Source organism: Odontesthes bonariensis, chromosome 23 (assembly GCF_027942865.1).
Source record: "Odontesthes bonariensis isolate fOdoBon6 chromosome 23, fOdoBon6.hap1, whole genome shotgun sequence".
In the NCBI taxonomy this organism is placed as follows: domain Eukaryota; kingdom Metazoa; phylum Chordata; class Actinopteri; order Atheriniformes; family Atherinopsidae; genus Odontesthes; species Odontesthes bonariensis.
Genome location: NC_134528.1, coordinates 1175066 through 1184255, shown reverse-complemented (window position 1 = coordinate 1184255; position 9190 = coordinate 1175066). Strand labels below are relative to the sequence as shown.

At 42.6% G+C, this 9190-nt stretch overlaps 1 protein-coding gene across 1 annotated transcript; it reads right to left on the bottom strand.

Moving 5' to 3' along the window:
* Positions 1-220: 220 nt before the first annotated feature.
* Positions 221-8804, bottom strand: LOC142374301 (stonustoxin subunit beta-like). Its single transcript, XM_075457908.1, has 3 exons — positions 8693-8804; positions 3950-5413; positions 221-1749 (listed from the first exon to the last, which is right to left on the bottom strand). Exons 1-3 carry the CDS (start codon positions 8781-8783, stop codon positions 1193-1195), a joined length of 2112 nt encoding a protein of 703 aa, XP_075314023.1. The 5' UTR covers positions 8784-8804; the 3' UTR covers positions 221-1192.
* Positions 8805-9190: the final 386 nt, after the last annotated feature.

Genomic DNA, 9190 nt, shown 5'->3' with positions numbered 1-9190 from the left:
CCCCCGTTGCCTGGCCAGACAAAATGTGGCCTGTGATGTTGATGAAGTTCTGTGGCCTGACCCAATACGGAGACATGATGCTGTGGCAGAGTGATCCCCTTATTTGTATATTTGTGTACTTTTTATTTTACATGGGCTTATTGCACACAAGATTTCAGTTTGTTTTTTTCTTTTTGTACAAGTTTTGCAACATGCATTAAGAATCAACAATAAACATTTATTTCTCCAGCTTCATGTCCTGAGCATTGTGTTTTCTGTTTTTCTATGTTGTTGACTCTGTCCTGGACTGTCCCCTGGATTCCATTGAGGATGTGGGTGAGAGGAGGATGTTAGCTAAGCTGACATCCATCATGGACAACTCCTCTCCCCCCCTCCAAGACACTGTGGGGGTCCCTGTACAGCTCCTTCAGCATCAGACTGTTACACCCACGGTGCAAGAAGGAGAGGTTTCGCAGGTCTTTCATCCCGGCTGCTGTCAGACTTTACAACACATGCACACACTGATCATGTTGTTGCCTTTCCCATGACAATCATATAGAGATTTTTATTTACCCATATTATTTATATTTTATTCATTTCAATCTTCACAATGTGCAATATTATTTATACTAGCTCACTTTTACTTTTGGTCACTTTACTTTTTAGTACTTACTTTTCTTTTTTTCTCTTACTTTTTAGTACTTGCTTTTTCTCTTTTAAAAAAAGGTTTCTCTTTTTTAATTTCTTGTTTCATGTCTATTGTTGCTGTTGTGACGTGAATTTCCCCGTTGTGGGATAAATAAAGTATAATCTAATCTAATCTAGTGACTGCTCAGTCGTGTTTTTCATTTTGATTGACTCGGGGCACAATTTGACAACATAGTTCAGTTTTGAGCACAGATTTAACTGTTTTGAGGTGAAAGTTTGGTTTTGCAAGAAGAGTCTGAGGTTTTGTGAATGTAGCTTGAAAATTGGGTTTTGTGTTCACAGTTTAGAGAAAAGTAGAGCAGCTTTCAAGAAATGTGTCTTAGCAATCGAGAAAAACTGTAAATGTGATCGGATGTGATTAAATGTGACTAAATATGATTTTATGTGATTATGTGTTCAAATGTGATCAGATGTGATTAAATGTGACTAAATGTGACTCCTTGAGAATATCATTTTTCTTTTCAGCTGAACTCAGTCTGAACTGCATCGTGTGGTGGCTCCATGTTTAAAAGCACAGAAACGCAGAACTGTTTGACCAGACCTTGAAACATGGGTAAACAGGCTCAGAGAACTCATCATGGAAGGTATGAATGTGGCTCAGTTTGTCACCTGTCACTTTGTAGAAGGACAGAGAGCCTGCATCATGGTCTAAATACACTCCCAGTCTGACACACCCAGTAGAGGAAGCAGGGATAAATTCGGTCTGGAAAGTATTTCTGTCATACTCTGCATAAAAATTTGGGCTTTTTGTATTCCACTTGTGACCAAGTGACCAGGACGTGGTAGTCCACCCAATCTGACTTCCATTTGCATTTCCTTTCCTTGATAATCCTCCGTAGCAAACAGCCACAGCAGCATCTGCATCTTTCTCAGTGCACAGCTCCACCTCCCAGTAATGGCGCCCAGTCAGTGCTTCTCTGCAAAGAACCTGAGGGAAGTAATCAAATCTCTGAGGGAGGTCGGGATACGACTGCCTCTCTCCGAACTTCACCTTCTTGTCTCCATCAGACAGAATGAGATTAGGGTTTGCTGTGTCAGGATCCAGGGTGAGATTGCAGGTATCTGATGGAAAGAACGGGACCAGATCATTACTAGAGTTAACAATCCATTCACTGCCTTTTGCATTAACTCATACATCTAACTGGTAGCTACTCATTCAGCCATAAGTGAAAGAATTTAATCATATCATTTCTGCATGTTTATATCAACAAGATGTAAACTGATTGTTTCAGTAAAAGCCAGATCAACACAAGGTGGCAGGAGCATACCTTCCAATCTACCTCTGAGCAGAAAAGAAAAAGATTCATCAACTCAAGTTCATTTGAGCATGTTTGGAGCCAAAGCAGCAGACGGTTCAGTAAGTTACCAGCCTCTCCAAAAGATGATGCAATGAGACGCTAGAAGAATTCTGAAGAAATTTGATGGGTGCCAACCTACTGCCCGCCCTATCAACAAAGCCTTTAGTTCAGTTACAGTTGAGAGTCTCCTGTCACATATGAACTTTGAATAAGGTCTCTGTGATGTCGTATGACTGAGTTATGAGAACTCCAAAACATGGCATTTGCAGATCATGAGATACTGACTTGCCATGGTGAAACCTGCCTGCTTTAGCCATCATAAGTGAGGGAAACCACACAGAAGGACGGCCTAATTAACCTGTTAATAGCAGAAAGGTGTCCTGAAGACTGTTAGTGCCTCATAATTAGGTGGATTATTAGCTCGTTGAGCCTCAAAATGCTTAGTACAGGTCTCCTGAAGACAATTCTGTCATTTTTAATCTAGGTCCTGAGAAGTTGAGAGTCTCCTGTCACAAATGAACTTTGAATGATGCGTTAGTGATGCTGTATGGCTGAATTATGAGGGCTGCAAAGTGCCCTCGTTAAGTGCTTTTCAATGCATTTTCCCATTGCATTGTGGGTATTTTCAAACTTCCCCTCATTATCAGTTTAAAGGAGAAAAGCAGATCAGATTTATAACATTAAGCTGTTCTAACAGGGCAGCCATCTTGGCTCTGCCCTCATAAGCAGTCTTAGAACAGAGCAGGCTAACAAGGCGTTGCCACGGTAACAGGAGCAGGTGCGGCTCGTTGCCCCGGTAACAGGAGCAGGTGCGGCTCGTCTGTGTCACTGACACATACGCACACTATGGCTTCTTAATATTAGACTAATCTTGACTGCACTCGACTGTCTCGAACAAACGGTCGCTGTTCGAAAAGTAAAAGTCGTATCCGAATAATTCTTAAACCGTCAGCGCCCCAACAGACTGCAGAAGCCAGCGGTGTAATTTTCATTCGGCTACTACGTGTGGCTCGTTTTTTCTGGCAGTTTTAAAATCATTTTTAACCTGAATTTTATGATTGTAGGCGTTTATAATGGGCGGAATGTCAGCTTGAGGGCCAACACTCTGCGCTCAGAGGCGATTTGTGAGACATATGTGTGGCAGAGCTCAATGAATGTGACTTTGTGTTAAAGAGGACAAAAATACCTACGTTTTGAAGTAAAATCTGACCAGATTGGACAGATATTTTTCACATGAGAGACATTTGTTCGAGGAATTGGTGCAGTATCGAATTTAGAGTGAGAAACAGAGTGGGAGAGACACCTCGGCCGAGATGTAGTCTTCCTAAAACGTAAACTGCCGTTGTGTCAAAGCTGTATAATGTATCAACAAACCCTTTGGTTCAGTTAAAGCCAAGAGTCTCCTGTCACATATAAACTTTGAATGAGGTCTGTGTTATGCTTTATGGCTGAGTTATAAGGCATCTAAAATAGGGCATTTTGACGCTAGTTGAGCCCCAAAATGCCCTCGTTAAGTGCTTTTCTATGCATTTTCCCATCCACAATTTTCCCACATTTTGCCATTTTGCCGGAATTCCTTTCGACTAATGAGAGCCAAACATAATAGCACACTGATCCAGGTCGTTGTGCACGCAGCGGTGTGCTTTTTATGCCGGTCGGACCATCGCTGCTAGACTAGTAGCGCGCCGAACTTTAGGGCGGAAAACGGGAGAATAATAAGAGTCTGGCAACAGATTAGTATGTGTGTCTAATGCCTTCGGCATAATTACTGCCCAGGCAGAATGAATAGTTGCCCCTTATTGAGAAATATGTTCACAACTTTTTTCTCCAAGTAGCTCAAAAGAAAGGTCTGCTTTTACAGTTTAAGAACAGAATCTTCCCAAGGAAAGCCTAACTGGACCCTGAGTGCAGCAAAATTTATGAAACAGGTTTGTGTGAACAGTGAAAAATTAAGAATGACTTACACCACAGCAGATCTTTTCTGTCTTCTACTTTTTCCACCTCAGAGATATCAGAGAAGTTGTCAGTGAGTCGGACCGCATTCCTGTAGTGGTAGATGCTTGCTTCTTTGTGGTTCTCATTGGTAACGGCTGCTATGAGGAATCTGTATCTGCTGTTGCTTTTCAGAGCTCTGGCAATGTGACCAAACTGTCTGGCTTTTTCTCTCATTGTTGTTATCACTTCTTCTGAGAAGTAACAGGCGTCCTGGGTGGATGGACTGAGATCCTCAGCACCTTTTAAGTCCACTGAATCCAGGCAGTCGGACATTTTCTGAAGATAAGGGTCAGTAGTTTCCAGAGAGGTGAAAACAAAGCAAAGAACATCATCTGCCTCAGGATTTAGAACCTCTCTGTCCAACTCTTTCTGGTTTTGGACTATCTTTGCTCCTTCCATCATGTCTACACAGGACCTGACGACGTTAACTTCTCTCTCCATGTCATTCATCCACTTCTTCAGTTTCTCAGGATTGAACGGAGTCTTCTCTCTGTCATCAAAGAAGGATTCCAACACCTTCTCGTCTTGCTTGCCGGCCCTCATCAACGGAAGATTCTTCTTCATCCTCTCTAGGACTGCAGCTGTGTAAATATTACACAGTTTCTGGAAACTGGTCAGCCTGTCACGAATCTTTGGGAAATTGTTGGTGTGCTCCAGACAATCATTACAACTCATTTTCAGATCCTGAAATCCTTCCATAAAAGCTTGGACCTTTATTAAAAGCCCAGAGCTGACCCCAAGCTCCACACTAGCAGCTGATGGATCTAAATCCTTCAGGGGCATCATCCAGACCTTCAGTGGAACAACATTTTCTCCGTTTTCTCCCAGGAGTTTTGGAAGTTGTGTGTATGTCTTCACTGCATCTTCAAATGTTGCAGGGTTGCTTTGGAGGATGAAGTCTCCATAGAACTTGCAGGTGAATTTGTTAGTCAGAGCTTCTTCCTCATCACTCAGCTTGATGTTAACTTTACCGTCAACATTAAATGAGGGGATCGGATTCATCACAGCTTTCATGCTGCCCTCGATCTTCTGAACATCGCCAGCTTCTACCTTCTCACCGTCAAACACAAAAAAGGCATTTGCCCCATAAAGGATGCCAGTGACTACGTGTGTGGCCGAACTCGTCACAGCATCTTTTACTTTCTGGGTGCTCTTTGTTTCGAAAGATCTCAGCTGTTTGAAGACGGTGGTACCTTTGTACTGACACGTCACTCGACTGTGGTTGTGGGATTTCTTCATATCTTTCAGATACTTTGCAGATCCTTCAACTTCAATCAGTCCGGATAGAATACTGGCTTTCAGGGAGGCATCAACATCCAGCAGAGAGGACTTCTCTTCAAAGGAGTCAGATGTAGCGATTTTAAACTGACTGCTGCACTTATTTTCCTGTACAATCTTCTCTTGTAGAGTTTTCTCATCCCACAATGTGACACCTTTAAAACAGCAGATCAACTCATTTGTTAAAAGGAAAACAACACAGCCTCAGAAAACATTATTGCACCCATTTAATCTCAGTGTTTTCTATTCAACTTTTATGCACTCACTGCACTGAACATTCAGAAATTCATAAATCTTATCTCTCTGGCTGCACTCAGTTCATACAGTTGAAAACCTTCACATCCCAACCATCTCCCCTCCTCTCTGGTGTTCACCAAGGCTCTGTACTCGGCCTTGTGCTGTTCATCATCTATCTCCTTCCCCTTGGTCAGATTTTCCGTAGATTCAACATCAACTTCCATTATTACGCAGACGACACCCAGCTCTACCTTTCTACCAAACCCACCTCCACTTTCCCGCCTTCCTCCATCTGTGACTGCTTACAAGAAATCAAAACCTGGTTCTCTTCTAATTTTCTGAAACTCAACAGTGATAAAACAGAGCTTCTCCTCATTGGTTCTAAATCCACCCTTACTAAAACTCTTAAGTTTCATTGTCCCCATCGATAACTCCTCTGTTTCCCCCTCCCTACAGGTTAAGAGTCTGGGTGTCGTCCTTGACAGTACTCTCTCATTTCATACCCACATCAATAACATTACCCGGTCAGCCTATTACCATCTACGCATAATCAACCATCTCCGTCCATCCCTTACTTCCAACTCCACTGCCATCCTGGTACACACTCTGGTCACATCCTGCCTGGATTATTGCAACTCCCTGCTGTTTAGTCACCCCCACAAGTCCATCCATAAACTCCAATTGGTCCAGAACTCTACCGCCCGCACCATCACCAGGATTCCATCCATCAATCACATTACATTACTGGCTTCTCGTCAAATTTCACATGGTCTTTTCTGCTTCATACCTTCAAGGCCATCCATAACCTTTCTCCCCCTAACCTCTCTGACCTCCACATCATCACCCCTTTCCGGACACTTAGGTCAACCTCTTCTATCAGCCTCATTGTCCCTTCCGGCCCGTTTGTCCACCATGGGGGCCAGAGCCTTCAGCCGCTCTGCCCCCCGTCTCTGGAACCCCCCCCCAGCATCAGGAACATTGACTCGTTCTCCACTTTCAAATCCCATCTGAAAACCCACCTTTTTAAACAGGTCTACTGCCTCTAACTCTCTTTGATCTTAGTGATTTTAATTATGCTATGCAGTGCCTCCATGCAAATGCATGGCCAGGCACCTATTACTATTCCGTTGGCAAAAGTCTATGGGATTTAACATTGAAAACGTGTCTCTTTATTTATAGGTATATCTATTTATAGATATATTTATTCTTCCGTCCACATTAATTATTATTAATTATTATTAGTATTATCTCAGGTTTTGGTTCAGGTACTGCAACTCTAAAGGCCTCGGTATGCTTCTCCGTCACTATCCGCCAATCTGACTGGTCACGCAGAGGCTATTAAACCTTTCGAAGTTCTCCGTCGGAATATTGGATACGCAAGGCAATTCACCTCCCGCTCACTAGGCGTCGCTATGCTAGACGACCTAACCTCGCAACGTCTATGGTGAAAGTGGTTGACTGATTGTTCACCTTCCGGCTCCGTTCCACTCCTCACAGTGAACGATGGCGACCGAGAGAGAAAGACTGTTGTTGGAGTTTATTGATATTGAAAGGCAAATTATTTTGACCAAATGTTGACCGGCACACAGTAAACTCTTTCAAAAATGGCGGTGTTGTTGTTCTGAGAGGAAGGAGCTAAACCGGAAAAGTGATCAATCACAGCCCTTGCGGTCTCCGCGAATCTCCCCTCGGCGGATAGATAGGAATTTTGGCCACAAGTTTCTTGTGTTTACCTTAAATTATTATTCAGTGTGTTTGCAGAAATGTGGGTGGATAAAAAACTGAAACTGTTTTTAACTTCCGGTTATTAACGAACGAGAGCTCCGAGCCATAAGGGTGTTTATTTACCTTCTACATGACCTTCTTTTACAGAGTTTTGTGGTGCACATAGTTTGAGGATACATTCAGTCCGAGCAGGAAGCGCTGTTATAAATTGGCTTTATTCTTAGACTTTATGTATTCATATTCTGTAGTTCACTAAATAATCTATGTTCCTAGGTCTGGTGCAGTAGATGCACGCCTGAAACAACACTCACACACACACATCGCTTATCACATCCAAAGAACATGACGGAGACGGTGGATGGCCTGCTCACATCATAAATATTCAATGATACGTTGTCAAGTGTAGGTACAACCTCTGAGATAAAGGTGAACATAAATATGAAATGTTTCCGGAAATCGGGACTTGGTCGGACGGATTTCATGCGAGAACTCTGTCTCTCCAAGTCCAGCGCTGATACTTGACTTGTGACCTCCAATAAGTACTTTGTTTCACTTAAGACTTCTCCAGCTTGTTCTTGGGCTTCCAATAAAAGAATCGGGCTAACAGCGCTCTTGGAGTTATGGTCAGTCGTCAATTCGCTGTTAAGATTTGTTTTTTCTTGTCTGTTTGTTTCTATTCTGCCTTCTTGTTTGGAGGGTTACCAGACTGCTCTGAAACAACAGACTAACGGAGGTTTGAGGATGCAGCTGATGGAAATGTTAATGCGCTCACAGAGACGATAGCTTTGGACTACATAAGAAAGTGGCCCAAAGCCATTGTCAGCACTTATCCAAACCACAAACCCTGGATTGATGGAGACATCAGTGCTAAGCTTAAAGCCTGATCGCTCTGTCTTCAACTAAGAGGACCCTGAGGCCTACTAAACAGCCAGGTGGGACCTATGCAAGTTATTGCATTCTGTTTTTATGATTTACTGTGAATAAAATTTACTTTTAAATGAAGTGAAACATGAACTGTTGTTAATTTGACCTGCTGCAGTTCTGTAACTGTATCATAACACGACTTTGCATCAGTCAAACCTCAGTGAACCCACTTCCACAACACTTGCAGCAGAGTTTTGTAGAAAACGTGTGACGGGTCACTTTGTGGAATTATACGGGCATGTTCAGTCATTCAGTGTCATGAACCTGCTTCTTTGATTGAACCAGCTGCTAACTTCAGGAGCCATCAGCAGATTCTGGTGCTTTCCTGCAACTCACACTTCTGCACTCACAGGATCTCAGCAGAAGATTTTACATGTCATCAAAAATGAATAAAATAAATCTAATGTCTTTTTGGTCAGAGCAAATGTGCTATTTTTTTAAATGACAAATTAAAACTTTGGAGCACTTTGGCAAGGAAAGAGAAATGTGTCTTGTAGGAGTAAATGTAATATATTGTAGGCCTACCATGATTATAAACCTCATCTTACCTGTGATAAGTTGATCCTTCCGAGCATCGTAGAGCATCCCAATGGTAAAAGGTCGACCCAGCGCAGCCACTTCCATCATCCCTGAAGCCATGTCTCCTACAGAAAGGAAAACATCCGATTGTACGAGTTTGATGATTACCATTCAGCATGCGGTGTTTCTGATTTCATATCAAGAACAGAAATAAAAAATTAAGCATGTTCAAGATGAGCGAGGTCTTTACTGAACCAGCCTTCAGAGTCTGGGATATAACGCAGTCTGGTGCAGTCCAACCCGGTTACCCTGATTTTAATATTTAGGGACCGAGCAGTGAAACTGCAAGGACCCTATTGTATCTGTAAGGTTTATTATTATACTCCTCTTCTTCTTCTTCTTCTTCTTCTTCTTCTTTGCAAAAGGTATGCGAAAACTCATGAAATTTTGCGAGCGCCACCTGTCAGTCGACAACATGAAACAATCTAAACTTTATATTTTTGGGAGTGGTCCCACGTCCACAGGAA

Coding starts and splice junctions, on each gene's coding strand:
- LOC142374301 (XM_075457908.1), bottom strand. CDS start 8,783: ATGGCTTCAGGGATGATGGAAGTGGCTGCGCTGGGTCGACCTTTTACC. Junction 5,414..8,692: donor GAAGGATCAACTTATCACAG/GTAAGATGAGGT, acceptor GCTGTTTTAAAG/GTGTCACATTGTGGGATGAG. Junction 1,750..3,949: donor CAGAAAAGATCTGCTGTGGT/GTAAGTCATTCT, acceptor TCTTTCCATCAG/ATACCTGCAATCTCACCCTG.